This window comes from Telmatherina bonti (genome assembly GCF_933228915.1).
Source record: "Telmatherina bonti genome assembly, chromosome: 21".
NCBI classification, from domain to species: domain Eukaryota; kingdom Metazoa; phylum Chordata; class Actinopteri; order Atheriniformes; family Telmatherinidae; genus Telmatherina; species Telmatherina bonti.
The window spans coordinates 35538350-35560623 of NC_136630.1; the positions used below are offsets into that span (position 1 = coordinate 35538350).

General features: G+C 42.4%; 1 protein-coding gene across 1 annotated transcript in view; it reads right to left on the reverse strand.

The window, feature by feature from the left end:
- Window positions 1-5172: 5172 nt before the first annotated feature.
- The window catches only part of LOC306771507 (ankyrin repeat and fibronectin type-III domain-containing protein 1-like), a gene marked incomplete at its 5' end in the record, with an annotated part of 24610 nt that continues 7508 nt past the window's right edge, over window positions 5173-22274 (reverse strand). Inside the window, 7 exons of the mRNA XM_079260673.1 lie at window positions 5173-6162; window positions 6568-6748; window positions 6822-7041; window positions 9960-10126; window positions 17228-17396; window positions 17982-18144; window positions 19840-20006. Coding sequence (XP_079116799.1) covers window positions 5487-6162; window positions 6568-6748; window positions 6822-7041; window positions 9960-10126; window positions 17228-17396; window positions 17982-18144; window positions 19840-20006 — 1743 coding nt within the window. The remainder of the gene's footprint in view (window positions 6163-6567; window positions 6749-6821; window positions 7042-9959; window positions 10127-17227; window positions 17397-17981; window positions 18145-19839; window positions 20007-22274) is intronic.

Consider the following 22274-nt stretch of genomic DNA (forward strand, 5'->3'; position numbering starts at 1 on the left):
GTTTTGATGGTTTCAAGCCAGTTTGAGCAAATTCTGTCAAGTTTAAGCATTTTCATGCTGTTCTCGACAGTTTTGAGCTGTTTAAACATACTGAACTAAATTAAGCAGTTTTTGTCCGGGTTGTAGCAGTCTAGACTAAATCTGAGTAGTTTTGACCAGTTCTGATGGTTTCAAGCCAGTTTGAGCAAATTCTGTCAAGTTTAAGCATTTTCATGCTGTTCTCGACAGTTTCGAGCTGTTTTTACATATTGAACTAAATTAGGCGTTTTTTTGTCCGGTTCTAGCAGTCTAGACTAAATTTGAGTAGTTTTGACAAGTTTTGAAGGGTTGAAGCCAGTTTAAGTAATTTTCATCAGTATCCATAGTTTCAAGTAGTTCTTGGCACTTACGAACAAGAAAACGCAGTTTCTGTCTAGTTTCAGCAGTTTCATGTAGTTCTCGACAGTTTCGAGCTGTTTTTACATATTGAACTAAATTAGGCGTTTTTTTGTCCGGTTCTAGCAGTCTAGACTAAATTTGAGTAGTTTTGACAAGTTTTGAAGGGTTGAAGCCAGTTTAAGTAATTTTGATCAGTATCCGTAGTTTCAAGTAGTTCTTGGCAGTTACGACCAAAAAAACTCAGTTTATGTCTAGTTTCAGCAGTTTCATATAGTTCTCGACAGTTTAGAGCAGATTAAAACATATTGAACAGGATTAAACAGATTCTGTCTGGTTTCTGCGGTTTAGACTAGTTTTGTGTAGTTTTGACCAGTTTCGATGGTTTCGAGCCAGTTTGAGCAGTTTCTGTCAAGTTTAAGCATTTTCATGCTGTTCTCGACAGTTTCGAGCTGTTTAAACAAATTGAACAAAATAAAGCCGTTTTTGTCCGGTTCTAGCAGTTTAAACTAAATTTGGGTAGTTTTGACCAGTTTCGATGGTTTCGAGCCAGTTTGAGCAGTTTCTGTCAAGTTTAAGCATTTTCATGCTGTTCTCGACAGTTTTGAGCTGTTTAAACAAATTGAACAAAATAAAGCCGTTTTTGTCCGGTTCTAGCAGTCTAGACTAAATTTGAGTAGTTTTGACAAGTTTTGAAGGGTTGAAGCCAGTTTAAGTAATTTTGATCAGTATCCGTAGTTTCAAGTAGTTCTGAGCAATTACGAACAAGAAAACGCAGTTTCTGTCTAGTTTCAGCAGTTTCATGTAGTTTTCGACAGTTTAGAGCAGATTAAAACATATTGAACAGGATTAAAAAGATTCTGTCTTGTTCTGCGGTTTAGACGAGTTCTGAGTAGTTTTGACCAGTTTTGATGGTTCGACCCAGTTTGAGCAGTTTCTGTCAAGTTTAAGCATTTTCATGCTGTTCTCGACAGTTTTGAGCTGTTTAAACAAATTGAACAAAATAAAGCCGTTTTTTTCCGGTTCTAGCAGTCTAGACTAAATTTGAGTAGTTTTGACAAGTTTTGAAGGGTTGAAGCCAGTTTAAGTAATTTTGATCAGTATCCGTAGTTTCAAGTAGTTCTTGGCAATTACGAACAAGAAAACGCAGTTTCTGTCTCGTTTCAGCAGTTTCATGTAGTTCTCGACAGTTTAGAGCAGTTTAAAATGTATTGAACAGGATTAAACAGACTCCATCTGGTTTCTGCGGTTTAGACTAGTTTTGTGTAGTTTTGACCAGTTTTGATGGTGTCAAGCCAGTTTGAGCAAATTCTGTCAAGTTTAAGCATTTTCATGCTGTTCTCGACAGTTTTGAGCTGTTTAAACAAATTGAACAAAATAAAGCCGTTTTTTTCCGGTTCTAGCAGTCTAGACTAAATTTGAGTAGTTTTGACAAGTTTTGAAGGGTTGAAGCCAGTTTAAGTAATTTTGATCAGTATCCGTAGTTTCAAGTAGTTCTTGGCAATTACGAACAAGAAAACGCAGTTTCTGTCTCGTTTCAGCAGTTTCATGTAGTTCTCGACAGTTTAGAGCAGTTTAAAATGTATTGAACAGGATTAAACAGACTCCATCTGGTTTCTGCGGTTTAGACTAGTTTTGTGTAGTTTTGACCAGTTTTGATGTTGTCAAGCCAGTTTGAGCAAATTCTGTCAAGTTTAAGCATTTTCATGCTGTTCTCGACAGTTTCGAGCTGTTTAAACAAATGGAACAAAATAAAGCCGTTTTTGTCCGGTTCTAGCAGTTGAGACTAAATTTGAGTAGTTTTGACAAGTTTTGAAGGGTTGAAGCCAGTTTAAGTAATTTTGATCAGTATCAGTAGTTTCAAGTAGTTCTTGGCAGTAACGAACAAGAAAACGCAGTTTCTGTCTAGTTTCAGCAGTTTCATATAGTTCTCGACAGTTTAGAGCAGATTAAAACATATTGAACAGGATTAAACAGATTCTGTCTTGTTCTTGCGGTTTAGATGAGTTCTGAGTAGTTTTGACCAGTTTTGATGGTTTCGAGCCAGTTTGAGCAGTTTCTGTCAAGTTTAAGCATTTTCATGCTGTTCTCGACAGTTTTGAGCTGTTTAAACATATTGAACAAAATAAAGCAGTTTTTGTCCGGTTCTGCTCAAACTGGCTTCAAACCATCAAAACTGATCAAAATTACTCAGACTAGTCTAAACTGGACACAGCTACTTTGGGTGTTTCTCAATTCAAGGTCTGCACACTTCCAAGTGCACAGGTTACGAAGTGTTCTCCGTGGTCTGCACACATCGAAGTGCACTCACTGCCAGTAAAATCAGACGGCTTCAAACCATTGAAGCCGTGGATGAGAATTACTCTTAGTGCCCCATTCCTCCGGTGCCTGGCAACTACATATGACAACTTTATCTATGACTGATCCCATTCTGCCACAAAAAGACACAAAAGTAGTTTGTGACAGCTTTTCCGGGACCATGCCGAACCCCCCCCCCCCCCCCCCCCCCCCGGACTAGGTTTGAAGTTTCTATGCCCTTTAGTTTTTGAGTTATTTCCATTTTTACTGATCTAAAAACTGGCAATTACCCCTTCTGACCCCTTCCTTTTAGAACCTTACCTGGACCCATCTTACTCCTCAACACAACCTACCCCTATTACCCCCACCCTGTTACTCAGCATGAGAGATCGTCCCCATCCCACAGAAATCCAGCTCCCCGCCCAAACTTCTTCCTTTTATCAGCACCTTCCCACAGATACACAACCCTTCACAAAACAATTAAGTCCCATTTCCAGGACCTGAGACGGCAATATCCACCTGTCCACAATTCTAGATTTATCACAGCTTATAGGAAAAACTCAAACCTCCAAAACATCCTGGTACACTCAGCCTTCACTGAAAATAGAAAAAATTCCCTCACACAATATTTTTTAATAACACAATATTTCAAAACACCATAGTGGCTAGTCTTCCCATTTCTCTCACTCATTCATTGCAAACAAGAAATACAGCCTGCTTTACATAGGGGAAACCCGACATTCCATTCTCATCCGTCTTAATCAGCACCTGTACGACACTGGGGAAGGTCCAGCCCCTTTCATCCTCTTTAGTCAATCATTTCCAACTACACCCCTTCACAATCTCACAATCTCCCTTACAGATCTGTGTCCCTTTGGAATCTAATGACAGATGGTCTACATACCAACGGAAAAGAGCAGAAAAACACTGGATCCACGCACTGGCAACACTCACTCCACAAGGACTAAACTTAGCATCATAATATTTTCTGGCAACTCCATTTCAATAGCAAAAGCATCTTCAGCAATACTTTACCTCTTCCCCTACCACCAGAAACTGGTTATTGTTCTTCTAATTGGACAAAAGATGCATGAACTGGGACATTTTTAAATGAGAAGTATGACACTAAAAGCTGTGAAAATATAACCCATTTCCTCCATCTTAACCTGTGCTTCTGGTCATGTCTGACAGCTGTAATGATTTGGTTTCATGTTTGAACCTGAGATGTTTCAGTAATTATCTATAAGAATAATAAAACAAAAGACTTTTCAGTAAGATGAGGTCGACATGGCCCTAAAGTGTGAAAACCTGCAGTTTCATACATTTACATTACATTACATTCTGATATTTAGACCTTTTAAAGAAGAAAAATGAGGTTTGAACAAAGGCATTTGAGTTTTTCTGGGTTTATTTGTCATTTTTGAGCTGTCAATAATTAGTTTTTAGTTCATAGTTTTCATTTCAACAAGAAAATTCAAACATCCATAAAGATAGAGTCAGCTGCAGCAGAGACGTCTGGAAAGCTGAACATTGCGGAACATTCAGACATGAATCCACCAAGACGTGCTAACACAGTCGTTACTGCCTTATTTTAATGCCCATTGCATCAAAAAAAACAATTAGCTTTTATTCCATAATTGCAAGTGCAAATATTAAGAATGGAGTTTTATCATTGTGTGCATATATGTGAGGAACCCATGCTCAAGGCTGACTGACCCATCTGCTTCTCTCAATTAGACACTTGCAGTTTGTTTGATTCATGGTGGAAATAAAAAAAAATAAAAAAAAAACTCTTCACAAAAAACTTCTTCAGCTTGTAACATACACAGCTGAACCATGAACTGAGGAGGATGCTGCAGAGGAATACAGAAAACAGCACAAGGTTGCTGTGTCAGATGCTGACCAGATCTCAGAACCCCTCGGAATCATACAACCAGGTCTGATGCAGACTGAACCCCAGGAACTGGTTGTACTGCAGGCTGGACACCAGCATTTGTCTTCATTGTGCAGGAGGAGGCAGAAACCAGACATGAAACTTTGTCCTAAATCAACAATTTCTACAAACTAGGTCATGCTAAAGAAACACGCTAAATCTGAGATACAAAAATACATCAGTGGTCTGAGTTTAAGTCATCAAAAAAAAACACAGGTTTATTTTTTTTACCTGATTACAGGCTGACTTGTGCACATCACAGGAGTGGGTCAGAACAGAAAATCATCACAAGAGAGCACAAACAAACAGACCCAACTGTACATTCACTTCATGCTGAAGATGAGGACAAAAGAAATCTTCTGTAGAGAAATATGGCTGAATTCTTCTTTGCTTCAGCCAACTTCTTCTGCTTCATGTTGATGTGACAAGTGGTGTGCAAACCTCCGGGTGGGAGAGACAGTACCTGGTTTCTGGTTGCATTGATTGTTTTCTGGGTAACAGTCAATGCCATGGATACTGAGCCGTGATGGAGTTGAACCAGCAACTTCAGTTTACAATCTGTGGAGGTTGGAGTAATGTAATTGGATGTAATGTTCCTATGGAACAGCAGCTGCTGCAAATTTTCACATTTCTTGTGAATAGACATGCATAGGATCTAGGTGTAAAAGATAAAACAGTGTTTTTGGAACATTTACATATTTTTTATGGGTTGACCAAGTATTTACAAATACAAATTCATAAGAAACATTAATTTTCCTAATTTGTTTAATTTATTTAATAAAGGACAAAGAAATTAATTTAAACTATATTAAATCATGTTAATGAAGGCAGGAAATTTTGTGCATACTGACATGTGCTTGGCTGCCTCATCATAGCAATCCTACAGTGTGCTGCTGAGAATCTCTGACACCTGGGCATTGGTTTGGTCATCTGAGTCGACTTCCTGGTTGGTGGCATCCTCTGGCTCCACCCCCTTTCCTCCAGATTCCACCTGCACTACAGACACTGAACCATCCCCCTTGCTGCTTCTCCTTCCCTGCTCCAACAACTGCTCCTTGCAGGACTCCACAAAGATCCTGCGAACATGTGGCCGGGGCTCCCGGTGTCGGCCTTTGTGGCTCTCCAGGATGCAGGAGGTGTGGCTAATGAAAGTTGTGTCCTGTGAAGAGCGCAGGTCTCCCGGTGATGACAGGTCAGGGTCTAGCTGTTTGGTGTACACACCTTCAGAAAGAGATTCAGTTAAACTCTCCCTACTGTGGCCCCTAATCCAGCGCTGGGGCCCACTGAAGTAATGGCCCCGTTGGCTCCTGGAGAGCAACTTGCGTTTAGCTGGAGGGTTAGGGGGGGTCCTCAGGGGGGCAGTGCCCTCTTTGGAGAGGGAGAGACCCTCCAGAGTCTTGGTGGTGTTGGACAGAACAGGAGACAGGGGAAGAGAAGGGGACATGGGGAGGGTCCTGAAGCAAGGGGTCAGGTGAGATAAGCTGGGGGTGGAGAGGGGGGAGTCTTTGGATGGAGAGATGGAAGTGGGCGGGTCTGTGGGTGGGCAGATGCTGTACCTGAGAGGAAACCAGAGTAATCAGATTACCCAACATGGATTACAAGCAGAACCTTTCTCACAGTTTTGTTTTTGGAATATTCTGACATACACGGATTCTGATCTGGTATTGCATGGCTTCATTGTAATGGCACGTGACAGAAACATGATGTATAACATTAACCCTTACAACTGTTTATCTTATCCTATCTTATCTGTATGTTACCTTATCTATATCTTGTCTGAATGATCTTTGATGGCTCTTGAATGGACATTACTCTCACTTTAAGCTTGCTGATTTGTGGAATGTTACACACTAACATTTCTGGTGATCGAAAAGGTAGTCCTGCTGGAGGTTTAAGTGTTTATCTGAAAGTAAAGGTGGGCCAAGTTGTCTGGAAGGGAACAATGAGGATTTTGGAGTCACCTGAGCAGTACGTCAGGGGCGCTGCCACGCAGCGAGCGTACAACCTGCTGGGAGAGATCCGGACTTGGAGAATACAGCAGATCCAGCTCCCGGGGGCTCAGGGCATCACTGGAGTCATAGTCACTGTCAGTGGGTAGGAACACCTCAGAGGATCCATCCTCATCAGAGCCGAGCAGAGATTCTGTTGGGAAGAGGTGAGGAAGAGGCTTCCAAATGTGTTTATGTGCATTTGTGTGTGACATCATACTAACCACTGATTGGTTTCCTTCGGCGGAGTTCAGGTGAGGGGGAAGGTGTGGGCAGGTAGTCTATGTTGGAGGAGGTGGAGTCAGTCTTCTGCTGGGTTGACTCGCTCTCTGGTCTAGTGGCATCCACTAGGCAGGTGACAGGAATGCCACCGCGGGGCTGCTTGTAGCGGGCATACTGCAGGGCGTCCGTGATCCACCGGAGGTCACGCCGCATCTCATCCAGCTGCTGCACACACAGACTTTGCTTCTCACACAATTCCTGGTGATTATTCTATTAAATCTTAATGTTAAATTACAAATTCCCTGAGCCGCCACCTTATCATGGTGGAGGAGTTTTTGTATCCTGAAGATCCTAGCAGCTATATTGTCGGGGGCTTTATTCCCCTGGTAGGGTCACCCATGGCAAAAAGGTGTCTAGGGGAGGGACCAGACCAAGTACAGCTCACAGAGCTCTATGATGACGACAAACATGGGCCGAAATGTTCCCTTGCCCAGACGTGGGCCCCTAGGGCCGTCCTCTGGTGCCAGGCTTGGGGGTGGGGCATGAGAGCGAGCGTCTGGTGACCAGGCCACCAAAAACACAAACTAAGAAGTGCAAGGAGGACTACAGGAAGAAGTTAGAAAGTCAGCTCCAGCAGAATAACCTGAGGGATGTGTGGTCTGGAATGAAGAAGATCACCGGCTTCAAGTTAAAGGGGGACCAGCCTGATGGAGGTCTGGACAGAGCTAATGAGCTGAACATATTCTTCAACAGGTTCAGTTCACCCCCTACCTCCAGCCCAACAGACCACACACCCTCCATAAGCCCACTGCTTTCCTGTCACGCCTCCAATCTGTCACCCTGCAGCTCAGTCATGGACCAGAACACAGCTTCATCTCCCTCCACATCAGGACATCCTGAGACCTCCACCTTGTTTGTCTCCTGCAATCAGGTTATGAAGCAACTTGAGAAACTGAACCAGAACAAGGCTTCAGGTCCAGATGGTGTCAGTCCCAGAGTTCTCAAGACCTGCTCAGAACAACTATGTCCGATTCTCCAGCACCTTTTCAACACCAGTCTGAGACAAAATAGAGTCCCAGTGCTGTGGAAAACCTCCTGCCTTGTTCCAGTGCCTAAAGAAACACAACCAGCTGAACCAAGTGACTACAGACCAGTTGCCCTGACATCTCACATCATGAAAGTCCTGGAGAGACTCTTACTGGCTCACCTCAACAAGCAAGTAAACACCTTTCAGGACCCATTCCAGTTTGCATATCGTAATGGACTTGGGGTTGAAGATGCCATCATATACCTGCTCCAGAGAGCACACGCTCATCTGGACCATTCAGGCAGCACTCTGAGGGTCATGTTCTTTCATTTCTCAGTGCTTTTAATACCATTCAGCCTGCTTTGTTATGTGAGAAGCTCCATAAATTCCAGGTGGATACCTCCACAACCACCTGGATCTATGACTACCTCACAAACAGACCCCAGTTTGTGAGACTGAAAGGTTGTGTGTCTGAGATGGAGGTCAGCAGCACTGGTGCACCACAAGGAACTGTACTCTGGCCATTCCTCTTCACTCTGTACACCTCAGACTTCCAGTACAACTCTGAGTCCTGTCATCTGCAGAAATACTCTGATGACTCTGCAGTTGTGGGGTGTATCAGGGATGGACAAGAAGCAGAGTACAGAGAACTGGTCAGTCAGTTTGTTAAATGGTGCGGTGACAATCATCTCATATTAAATAGCAGCAAAACAAAAGAGATGATTGTTGACTTCAGGAGGAAGAAGAATAAACAAAGCACTGTTTCCATCCTGGGAGAGGAGGTGGAGGTGGTGGAGGAATACAAGTATCTTGGAGTTCAGCTGGACAACAAACTGGACTGGAAATGCAACACTGACTACATCTACAAGAAAGGTCAGAGCAGACTGTACTTCTTAAGGAAGCTGAGATGGTTTAACGTCTGCACCAAGATGTTGCATATCTTCTAGAAGTCTGTTGTGGAGAGTGCAGTCAGCTTTGCAGCATCTGCTGGGGTAGTAGCATCAGAACCAGAGACTTGAAGAGAATCAACAAACTGATCCAGAAAGCTGCTTCTGTGCTTGGAGTAACTCTGGAGCCGCTGGAGCTGATTGTCCAAAGAAGAATGCTGCACAAGCTGATGAAGATGATGGAGGATTCTTCACACCCTCTCCACAACACAGTGATGAAACAACAAAGTGTGTTCAGTGAGAGGCTTCTTCAGGTCCGATGTAAGACTGAAAGATACAGAAGATCATTCCTGCCAGCAGCCATCAGCCTCCGGAAAAAGACCTCCTCCAGATATTATTATATACTACAATATTTCCCTTTGGGGATTAATAAAGTATTTTTTATTTTCATTTCTTAACCAGCTGCGTGAGGATGGACAGTGTCCACTTCACGTTTGGATTGCCAGAAATGTGTATGTTGAGCTGAAGGACACATATGTCTGACATACATGTGATGGAGGAGGTATCAGACTCATGTGGATATCTCATGGCTTGGTCAGCACGATACATATCTTTCAAGTTATTTCTTGACTTATTAGCCTGACACACAGCGAGTGACATCACTTCTTCAGTAATTTTCTACTGGGCAATGAAATAAGAATCACTCCAATTTCCCCGTCAAGCAACAGATGAATTTCCTGTGAAATATCCGCATTGTTATTGTACAACATGGGGGCATGCGACGTGACATAAGACGTGTAACTAACTTTTGTGAGGGTCTGTCAGTTTCATTGACTAATCAAGTGAATCATAATTTTTTCTGGATCAGACTTGAGGTCATAACATGATATTCACCAGGATGTTTCATTGTGTTTTAAAAAAGCCAGGGGTGTCTTTTTCTGCAAAGTAGAGTTACCAGCAAGATTTTTCTCATTTCAAGCTAAATCTTGTCACTTCATTCTTGATACTTCATCTGTCTTTGAAAATACCAAAGTTACTCCAAAATGGAAACAAGAACATGATGTGTGACACTGCTGTTTGTCACATCCTGTGGGTTGGATTTCATCTTGGTGGTAATGAATTTCCTCTTTTTCTGTTGTTTCTCGCCCTCCTGTGTCAAGCCTATTACAGCTTCTGATGGCATCACACAGAAACCGACATGCCCAAACCAAACCTGAATCAGGTCTCACCTGTATGTAGTCCAGGATGAGCTGATGTTTCTGCTTGGCTGTGGTCACCTCACTGTTACTGATGGCCTCCCGTAGTGCTTGCTGGGTAATGAGGGCATCCAGGTCTAAGACGGAGGACAAGCGGCAGTACAGGTTGATGAACTTCTCCTTGTATGTGCAGAAGTGAACTGAGAGAGAAGATAAACCATCAGGTTCCTGTTCCTTCATTCAGACTAAAAAAAAACATCTAAAATGATGACTGTAGAGCGAAGGAGACAAGACTGATCCACGAGACAACAATGCAAGGCAAGGCAAGTTTATTTGTATAGCACCTTTCATGTACAAGACAATTCAAAGTGCTTTAAATGAAACATTAAAAGCATTACATAAAAAAAGCATAAAAGAAAATACAAATAACAAAATCACAATAAAATCATAAATTATATTAAAGTAACTAGAAAATTTTTGAAGAAATTTTGATGGGTGCCAATGAAGCTGCCCGCCTCCCCGTGTGTGTGGCAAATGTCCTAATGAGTTAGGGGCCTCTGATATGTAGTGTGTGTGAGTGTGCATGTGTATGTGTGTGAGTGTGCATGTGTGTGAGTGTGTGTGTGTGTGTGTGTATGTGTTGGGGAGAAGAAAGAGAAAAGGTGCGCTGACACGCGCATCTGTAATTTCCCACTGACAGCAGTTAATGAGTGATATTCATAATACACCAATAGTGTAGATCAATAAAAGGGTGTTTATTTATCATTAAATGCAACCTGTTCCTCTGAAAGAGGACAAGAGAGAAAAGAAAGGCCCGCTGACGTGCGCGTGGGCTGATACTCACTACATGTAAGGCAGTTATTGAGTGATATCAATTGTAAACCAATAAACAGTGTGAATAGATCAATAACTGCATCCTGTTCCTCTGATCCACTGTATATTACTGTATATGGGCATGTGTGTGCGTGATTCCAGTCGTCCACACAAACCGGCTTCCTGCTCGTTAACGTCGTCATGGCAACGGGGACACAACTGCCATCTCACTCAAACTGACACAGACAGAGGTCACAGAGACTAATAGGAAATGATTGAACCCCTCGAACAACAAAGCGCTGTTCGCAAATGAAAAGTCGTATCAAAATAATTCTTGAACTGTGAGCGCCAGAAGACTTTCAGGAACACAGGGATGTAATTTATTTTGCCCTATTGTAAAAGGAATTTAAACGGCGGTTCGAGGGGAGAGGGATTTTGGCCGTTTCTCTGATTTTTCATAAAACGTAACTCGCGATAGTATCAAAACCGTACAAGATATGACAATATCCTTTCATTTGGTTAAAGTTTCATTTGTTGTGACCAGTTTAAACTTTGAATGATGTTTCTAAGTAAAAGTATGGCTGAGCTGTAGAGCTCCAAAGTAGGCTGGGTTTTGGGATTTTCTGCCGCTCCTTTCGGTCAAATCCCATTCATTCCTATGGGGAAAAAATTTGCAGTTTTTTGCAAATTACGTAAAAACCGTAAGACTTTTGTAGAAGAAAACTCATAGCACACTTCTCTGGGCCGAGATGCACGTTTTGATATAACTTTTGTGGGGGTGCTGGCAAATCCCTAGAAGGAGATATGTACCGAAAATCGAGCAGAAATGGGAGAGGTTTAAAAATAAGATCGCGGAATAAACGCAAAGCGATAGTAATAGGTGCCTCAATGCTTTACAGCATTGGCACCCATAATTAAAAGCAGAATTAATTAAAAGTTACTGTGCAGATGTCATGTATAGGTGCATGAGAAAGGAAATGTTTTTAACCTGGATTTAAAAGTTTCTACATTTGGTGAAAGTTTAATCTCCACTGGCAGATTATTCCACTGTGTAATAATAATAATTCCACATTATTATGCTGCTTCTCCATGTTTAGTCTGGACTCTGGTCTGAAATCTGGTCTGGACTCTGGTCTGGACTAGTTGACCAGAGTCTTTGGATCGAAGAGCTCTGCTTGGTTTATATTCTCTGAACATATCACAGATGTATTCCAGGATTTGTAAACAGTCAGCAGGTTTTTGAATCTATCCTGTGACAGACTGGAAACCACAGTGTAAAGATTTTAAAACCTGTGTGATGTGTTCAGACCTCTCAGTTCTAGTTCAAGCTCTAGCAGCATCTGGATGAGCTGCAGATGTTTAATGCTGTTTTTTTAGGAAGTCCTGTTAAAAGACCGTTCCAGTAATCCAGTCTATTGGTTTTACTGGGAAGTCCTTTTAAAAGATCGTTCCAGTAATCCAGTCTACTGGTTTTATTGGGAAGTCCTATTAAAAGACAGTTCCAGTAATCCAGCCTACTGGTTTTACTGGGAAGTCCTGTTAAAAGACCGTTCCAGTAATCCAGTCTACTGGTTTTACTGGGAAGTCCTGTTAAAAGACCGTTCCAGTTATCCAGTCTGCTGGAGATGAATGCATAGAGGAGTTTCTACTGGTCTTACTGGGAGACTAAACTTTTAATCCTGTGGATGTTTCTGATGGTAAAAAGATTCTTAGTGAAGCTTTGATGTTGAAAGTCAGATCTGAGTCTATCAACATTCCAATGTTACAGACTTGATTGGTGGTTTTAAGAGCTCGAGTCTCCAGGTGTTTACCAACGATGACCCTGTTCTCTTTGCTACGAAACAGAATAATCTCAGTTTGGTCTTAATTTAATTGCAGAAAATTCTCTCTCATCTTGATGTTTACTTGCTCCAAACACAGTAAGTTTATTGGTCATCTGGTGACAAAGACACATAAAGCTGCGTGTCATCTGCATAACTGTGATAACTGATGTTAAAGTTCTGTATTATTTGACCTAAATGGAGCATATACAAGTTGAACACAAGAGGTCCAAGGACTGACCCCTGAGGTACTCCACAAGTCACGGCCCCTCGCTCAGATTCATAGCTGTCAATTGCAACAAAATAACGCCGGCCTTCTAAATCGGACCTGAACCAGTTAAAGGAGTCATAGCCTGGTCTTTTCATGTGCCCACTGTCCTCTGACGGTTTTTAAATAACTGTTTAAAAACGTATTAAACAAAAAGAAAATTATAAGTGCTTTTTCTGAACACTTTATTCATAATAAAACTTTTCTCGTGAGAATTCATGCAAGATTTTTATCAACCTAGATATTGATTAAAATAACATCAATGAGCTTCTCGCTGATTGATCGCTGGAGGTCCGGAGTTGGAAGGGGGGCGGGGCCAGTAGTCTGCATGCTAAAAACATTAGCGGCTAGTGATAGCAGCTAACCCGACAGCAGCAGCTTTCTGAATTCAGCATATATGTTTGAACTGGACTCTGAGCCTGAGAGAGAAGATACCGAGATGGTGGAAGGAGCACGTTTACAACAAACTGTCTCTGAATGGTAAAGTCGTCATTTTTAATGTCTGCTCACCTTGCCTGTTCAGATAGCATGTTGAAAATGACGCATGTCGTTCATGTTAATACGTCTCCATTTTATTCTGTGTTGGAACGTTCTTTTAAACAATAAATGTACTTTTTAAAAACTCGAAGGTTACAGTTGTAAAAACTGAAACGGATGTTTACTGAACCGGTCGGTACGTTCAGTGTCCAGCTGCCGGCCGGTCTGCACCCAGATCAGCACACACACATTTTAACCACACGGAGTTTCACGGAGCTGTGCTTTTTATTGAGGTTTTATTTACAATGAAGTGTTTTTCTAAATTAATTAACTTATTTAGATTTCCTGTTTTAACCAGGAGTGTGAAAAATGTTATGTCAACATGACTGATCTCTGGTTGATGCAACTACTGATATGGGCTGCTGTGTTACTGTACAGATAAAAAACATGAAGCCAAATATCTTGTATCATTAATCAGGCTTCCTGCTGACTAATCTAGACTTGTGTTTTATATATTTTATATATACATTCCATTCTAAATTGTACAGTCTGTTGGCAGCAGATTGTAGTAGCTCTGACTTGCAATCTTGATTTATTTTTTTTAAAAGTAAAAAGTCTTCTTGCATAGATATTACCTCAAATTAGGTATTTTTTTCTGAGGATTTTATGCCGGTTCGGAGGATGTACTACAAGGAGGTTTTTTTTTTTGCATATTTTCGCTCTTTCAAGGCTTGTTGTGACGAATCTCCATGGCAATGAAAGACTTGTTTACAATCGGGATCAACTGATTACACTCTCCCAAATCAGGATTATCAGCGAAACAACACATCAAATCCCGATTGAGTTGAAATGAAAGAGAAGAGGATGCAGAGCGGGATTCAGAGAGCGGAGAAAGCGATGGAGATTAAACCATTTCTCCCGACTGTCGTCATGGGTAATGTGAGATTGCTAGCTAACAAAATGGACGAGATGGAGATGCTAACAAGGTGTCAGAAAGAATACAGAGTGCAGTATTATGTGCTTCACTGAGACATGGCTGCATGAACACATCCCTGACTGTAATGTGTCTGTACCGGGCTTTAAAACGGTCCGTGCAGACCGCTGTAGACAACACAGCAGAAAGCTAAAGGGTGGTGGAATTGCAGTGCTGGTTAACCAGTGTTGGTGTCATCCTGGACATGTTACTGTCAAGGAGAAGATATGCACAAGGGACATGGAACTGTTAGCTGTGAGCTTCCATCCATATTATTTACCCAGAGAGTTTACCTGTGTTATTCTGGTAGCGGTTTATATAATACCTGGTACCGCACCAGACACAGCCTGTGACGTCATCAGCTCCGTCGTTGCTCGGCTACAAACACAGCATCCAAACTCATTCATGGCGATCTCCGGAGACTTCAACAACGTCTCCCTCTCTGCAACTCTACCAACATTCCAGCAGTTTGTCAGCTGCTCCACCAGAGAAAATAAGATGTTGGACTTATTTTATGCAAATATGAATAATGGATACAGTTGTTCTGCCCTGCCTCCTTTAGGAAGATCTGACCATAATCTGGTTCTTCTCACCTCCACCTACAAGCCCATCGTTCAGCAGCAACCAGTCATCACAAAGACTATCAAAATCTGGTCTGCTGAAGCTGAAGATGCTCTTAGAGGAGGCTTTGAGGCTACAGACTGGAACGTCCTCTGTGAACCTCATGGAGACAACATCAACGCCATGACTGAGTGTGTGACAGATTACATAAACTTCTGTGTGGACAGCATCGTCCCAACAAGAACAGTGAGGTGCTTCCCCAATAACAAACCCTGGATCTCCAGTGACCTGAAAAAGCTGCTGAACATCAAAAAGAAAGCCTTCAGGGATGGAGACAGGGAGTTATTGAGGGCAACACAAAAAACAACTTCAAACACAAACTAAGAAGTGCAAGGAGGACTACAGGAAGAAGTTAGAAAGTCAGCTCCAGCAGAATAACCTGAGGGATGTGTGGTCTGGAATGAAGAAGATCACCGGCTTCAAGTTAAAGGGGGACCAGCCTGATGGAGGTCTGGACAGAGCTAATGAGCTGAACATATTCTTCAACAGGTTCAGTTCACCCCCTAACTAGACCTCCTCTAGTTATTATTATAAACTACAATATTTCCCTTTGGGGATTAATGAAGTATTTTTCATTTCATCATGTTAGCTATCTTTGTTCTGACCTCTACTACTGCTTTGTGAACATCCTGCACATCGTCCATGCTCTGCTCTGCCAGGACAGATGATCTCAGAGGAGGACGGGGACAGATGGGGGTCGTTGGGGTCTGGACTGGGACAGAGACATCTTCTGGAGACCTTGGGTGATGTGGAGAAGTGGATCTGATGAGGGAGGAGAGCTGGGTGTTGTTTGCCTCTCTTCTATGTCCTTGGCTCTTATCTCTGTGTTCATGTTTGGGTTTGCCGTTCCAACAGCATGATGCAGACGAGCACCAAGTAATCTGGATCCAGATAGATCTGGATGCACTCCGTCAGGTCTGAAACGTTCCTTACAGTTCCAAAAGATGTTGACATTATCGATGAACTTTATCCCACGGACCATACATGCAGTGATAGCCATGTGTTCAGACCCAGAAGTCTGCTGAAAACACCCGATCCTTTCCCCGCTGTAGGATCGGGATCTGAAATGACATGGCGTCTCCAGAGGGACATATTCCCTCCAACAGCAGAGAAAAGTCTTTCTTTAGGATCTCAGAGCCAGTTTTCCTCCTCAGAATATCATGAGACCCCATGTGGACGATGATCTTCATGCCATCTGGGTGTGAAGACAGAACGGTCACTAAGATCTCTGACAGTTCCACGACTGATGTATCAGAAAAAGTTCTATTTTCTGTCTTTGCCATTCTCACATGCTGCGTTATGGAGTCCCCAGTCAGGATCGGATCCATTCCTTTCTTATTGGGGTTGGTGAGGGTGTCTCTAGTTGTCCTGGTTGTGGACCTTTGACCTCTCCTCATATCTTGGTTTGCCCTTGGCTGAGTTTTGGGACCATTTCTCCCTTCCTTTTTACCATCCATTTTACTTGGAGTCAACAGATCATATCTTATGCAGTGAGATTTCAGGTGGTAGAGTGAGTGCTGGAGCTTTAACTTTTCTGCTGGATTTACCTTTGTGACGGATAACATCAGACCAGGTTCTGGCTGGGGTTGATGACTTTGGTCTGGCACCAACACGGTTCCAGTAGAGATCAGTTTGACCATCCGGTTTAGGAACTTCCTCAGCTGTTCTTATGTCATTTTGACAAATCCACGGAAGTGTGTCCGCCAGATCTGTTGCGGGAGGCTCCACATCTGATATGATCCCTCGTATAAAAATTTGAGTTAGTCTGTTTAAAGGCTCAACAGCTGAAAATGACTCATTAAATTTCTCATTCATACGAATTCCTTGCAGTGTTTTATTCCTCTTCTCAAGCTCTGTTATCCTCAAAGAAAGTTGCTCACTGTATCAGTGAGCTGCTTGTGGTCCGAAGACAGATTTCTCAAAAAAAAACAAAAAAAAAAACAATCCCACCCTCGCCCACATACATGAAACAAATGGAACATGCCTGATTCTACAGCTCTGAACCTGACAGAGTGGAGTTTTACATGTTCATGTTCAGGTACAAACATCCCAGAAATAAATGTCAGAGAGGAAACAGAAACAATACATTAATGCTGCTGTCACAGAATAATTGATTAGATTTCTACAGCACATTAACAGATGGTGGGGGTTCTGATGGTCTGGGGATGGATCTGGGTCAGAGTGCTGTCATGTCTGCATTAACTCATTATGTCTATGGTGGTCTTCATCTGCTCCTCATCATCATCATGAATTATTTCTCCCCACTAACTACTGTACGTGTAATTATTATTCAGATTTAGGGTGAGTGTGTGTGTGTATGTATTGTTACCCAGCTCAAACATCTGCAGAGGGAGGTGGAGAAACCCTGAAAGAGGGGTGTAGGGGTTGCACTGTCCGGGGGCAGAGCAAACATCATCAGCAGCTGGCAGCAGCAGCAGGAAGGAGACGCCATGGCCGAGCTCTACCACCTCTTGACTGTAGAGACGGAAATCACGGGCCTGCGCACACACATGCACACAGTCAAGCTATGTTCACATCTACAATAATAAACCAAACCATAAGCGAAACATGAACCGCTGATATGAACATATACATAAACATCAACAACAACCTCATTTTGCTAATAAACGTACATCCAGTCATCATCATCCAAATCTTCCACACTGACTTACTCCAGAAAGCCTAAAAAGTCCTGTGGACCTTTAAGAAATGTGAAGTTCTCTAAGAGAAACCTTTTTACCCATGAAAATCATCCTACATAAGGAAGAAAACAAAAAATGAAGAGAAAAAAGGTCTCCAATGGCATACGAGGGTCATTAAAAATTTAAAAGTTCAAGTACCATGACGTAAAATCCTGACTAAAGTCTGGATGAGGCTTTCTCAAGAATGTGGTCGTGTGATCGTGAAGTCATTTTATCACAGGGTAATGTGGTTGCATGGTCATGTGGTCACATATTCAATTGGTCAATTGGTCACATGGTCACTTGGTCACGGCATCAAGTTAATTTGGTCACGTGGTCATGTGGTTTGATCTTCCGATTCCTGCTAGTTCAGGACCAGCATCCGGCTGCAATTGTGTCTACCTGGTGCTGAGTTATGTTCATGTGCTTCAGCAGGGACTTGATGGCCATCTGGAGTTCATAGTACAGTAAAGGGGTGTGGCTTCCTGTCTGTTGCTCCGCCTCCTTATCATCCTGCCTGGTGTGACCTGAGGCTGCCAGCATCTGGATCCAGTCCCACTCCTCCCTAAACAAACAACATATGCTGTTCACCTGGGACTTTTTAAAAATAGAACTTAAATCTTTTATACCTGATTGTGGCACACTCACTGCCCATCTGGTTTGGAGTTACTGTACATTACATAAATGTTTGTTTTTACTTGAGTCCAGAACAACTTTTATTGAGCGTGTTGCTGCAGCAGATTCCCAATTAGTGTCTTAATATAATAAATTTTGTGAGTAAAAAGGATTTTGTTGTATTTGCAGAGTTGGACAGAGGCATAAACAAACTCAATGGACACACATTACAGTGTCTGTTGGGTTAGGGTTAGGGTTTCAAATTAACGAAATTTACGATGACTTGTTTTATTTCTCTCTCTCTTTTGTCCCTTTGGCGGTATAGTGGACACCCATTTAAATTGTTTTTGGATGTTAATGGTAGTTTGACCAGATTTTTCAACTTGTTAAAGTAGTAAGCCCCCTTGCTGATCTTGTAGTCTATCAGCCTTTCATCACTGTGTGCTGTCTTATGAAGAAAAGGCCTTCTTATGGCACATTCGTGCTATTTGTCCCTAAATGTTACCTGTAGTTTAAAGATAAACTGTCAAAGCACTTCCCTACCAGCTTGCCTGTTGTATAAGCAAATCCTGAATGTGAAATCAGAAATCAATCAAAAATTGATTTTGGCCACTAAACAAAAGAAAACATTTACTGACATCCTTTTAAACTTTAGTGGCCCCGAGTGTCTAAGGGGACCAAAATATTATATTCTGCTGCATCCCCATAAAGGCTCAATCTGGCCCTACATTGTTTTAGCATCATGATGTTAGCATTTTATTAGCATGACATTAGCTTTGTATTAGCATGATGTTAACATAGTATTACCCTGACATTAACATGGTATGAGCATTGTTTTAGCATAGCATTAACAAGAAATTAGTCATTAGCATGATTTTAGCATTGTATTAGCATAACATGAGCAGGCTATTGTATTGTTAGCATGATTTAGCATGATGTTAACATGTTATTAGCATGACGTTGGCATGGTGTTAACATGGTATTACTACCGCTAGGTTTCATCTGATGTAGCAACGACGTCACAAAGTCCTGCAGGGGTCAGGAAGTAAATGCAGCCACACAGAATCCCATGTGGGTTGGTTTAAAAATGCCTAAATTCTGTGCAGTATAGTTATTGCAATAGGTTTTTTTTTTTTTTCCTTGTCCAGAAAGGAGTGTGTCACAAAAGAGTTTAAAAAAAAAAAAAAAAAAAAAAAAAAAAAAAAACTTTAGCCAAAACAGGAGGCAAAACGGACAATTACAGAGTTTGCTGCAACCGCTTTATAATAGGTAAGAGACGTAAAGTTTGTTCAATCAAGTTTAACATATCCCAAACTGACCTTTGACACATCGCATTTGTGACGGCCCATAAAATCCCAAAGCGTACTTGCTCTCATCCACTGTGCTGTGTTTTGAACTCATTCGGCAACCCCCCCTTTCTTAATTTTTGCACATCTTCCAGGTCATCTGAGTGAAACCCACGAATAGCATAGCATTCTATGTCAGACAGGAAAATAATCATTTATCATTTGTTTTACTATCATTTACTCAGCTAAAGTAACAAAACCTCTGATGTCCCTAAATGTTCCTGGACACCAAGAACATGTTAAGTTTGCTGGATATGTGAACAGGAATAAAAGGGTAAAAATGTCTGTGTGTTGTGGACCTGGACACATTGGCATTGTCTCGGATTCGGGTGTGGCAGAGCATGTTGGGGGTTCCCTGTGACACCAGGACTTTGATCTGGTCCACTGAGCTGCTGAGCTTCAGGTATCCCAGGTAGAGGCCAGGGGCCAGACGGTGGTTGCTGCGCCGCTGGTACGCCAGGATGTCCTGCAGACACAAACCAAAACGAGAACAAGGACCTAGTTTAGCTCTTTTCAATTTAACTCTGCAGTTGAAGTAACAGCAATCTCAAAAAATTAACTTCAGTATAATTAAAGTAACTATAACATTGTAATTAGAGTATGAGTAATTAAAGCAGATGATCAGCAGATGATACAGAATGCCGCAGCGTGTCTGGTCTTCAACCAACCCAAACAAGCTCATGTCACTCGGCTGCTAATCGCACTTCACTGGCTTCCGGTCGCGGCACGCATCTAATTTAAAGCTCTGCCTCTGGCGTACAAAACAATAACTCAAACGGCTCCCGTCTACCTTCAATCCCTAATCCAGAGCTACACTCCCTCTCCACAGCTACGTTCCACTAGTGAAAGACGCCTCATGTTACCACCAATACATGGGACTAAATTACCAGCCAGACTCTTTTCCTCTGTTGTGCCACGATGGTGGAATGATATCCCAAACTCTGTCCGCTCTGCAGAGTCCCTGTCTACTTTTAAGACCCAGCTGAAGACTCAGCTCTTCAAGGAGAACTTCAACACTTAGTTTAGCTGTATTTGTTGGAAAGTTGGAGAACTTAGCCAAGTTCTTTGTAACAAACTTTATGGTATTAATTCTTTGTATTATAACATCGGTGGTATTATGGGGTGGGAAGGGAGTAAACAACAACAACAACAACAGCAGCAAATAAATAAAAAGCCTGTAGCACTTCATGGAAGGACCTGCGTCCAACTGAACAGTCCACCATCACCTTCCTACGATGTCCTCTACTTTTTGATTTCCTGCTTGTGTTGTTCTCACTCATATGTAAGTCTCTTTAGGCAAAAGTGTCTGCTAAATGATTGAAGAATAGAATAGCGTAACTATAATCTAATAAGAGTGACTAATCTCTACTTTATCCAGATACCCAAGTTTTAATGCACTCCATGAATTAAAAGCGTGTAATGCCCAGATCTAAGTTTATATATATATATATATATATATATATATATATATATATATATATATATATATATATATAGTATATATATATATATTTATGTGTGTGTGTGTGCGAACACAAAGTAATATGTTGTAGATCTGAATGAATGAAATATTTTTATTGAATACTTTGTTCTTTCCATAGTTGAACGTTCTGACAACAAAATCACACAAAAACTATTAATAAAAATCAAACATATCAACCCATGGAGGTCTGGATTTGGAGTTCTACTCCAAATGAAAGTGGAAAAACACACTACAGGCTGATCCAACTTTGATGTAATGTCCTTTAAACAGGTCAGAATGAGGCTCAGTAGTGTGTGCGGCCTCTGCGTACCTGTATGACCTCCCTACAACGCCTGGGCATGCTCCTGATGAGGCGGTGGATGTTCTCCTGAGGGATCTCCTCCCAGACCTGGACTAAAGCATCCGCCAACTCCTGGACAGTCTGTGGTGCAACTTGGCGTTGGTGGATGGAGCAAGACATGATGTCCTAGATGTGCTCAGCTGGATTCAGGTCTGGGGAACGGGCGGGCCAGTCCATAACATCAATGCCTTGGTGTTGCAGAAACTGCTGACACACTCCAGCCACATGAGGTCTAGCATTGTCTTGCATTAGGAGGAACCCAGGACCAACCGCACCAGCATATGGTCCCACAAGGGGTCTGAGGATCTCATCTCGGTACCTAATGGCAGTCAGGCTACCTCTGGCGAGCACATGGAGGGCTGTGCGGCCCTCCAAAGAAATGCCCCCCCACACCATTACTGACCCACTGCCAAACCGGTCCTGCTGGAGGATGTTGCAGGCAGCAGAACGTTCTCCACGGCGTCTCCAGACTCCGTCATGTCTGTCACATGTGCTCAGTGTGAACCTGCTTCCATCTGTGAAGAGCTCAGGGCGCCAGTGGAGAATTTGCCAATCTTGGTGTTCTCTGGCAAACGCCAAACATCCTGCACGGTGTTGAGCTGGAAGCACAACCCCCACCTGTGGACGTCGGGCCCTCATACCTCCCTCATGGAGTCTGTTTCTGACTGTTGGAGCAGACACATGCACATTTGTGGCCTGCTGGAGCTCATTCTGCAGGGCTCTGGCAGTGCTCCTCCTGTTCCTCCTTGTACAAAGAAGGAGGTAGCGGTCCTGCTGCTGGGTTGTTGTCCTCCCATGGCCTCCTCCACGTCTCCTGATGTACTGGCCTGTCTCCTGATAGCGCCTCCATGCTCTGGACACTACGCTGACAGACACAGCAAACCTTCTTGCCACAGCTGGCATTGATGTGC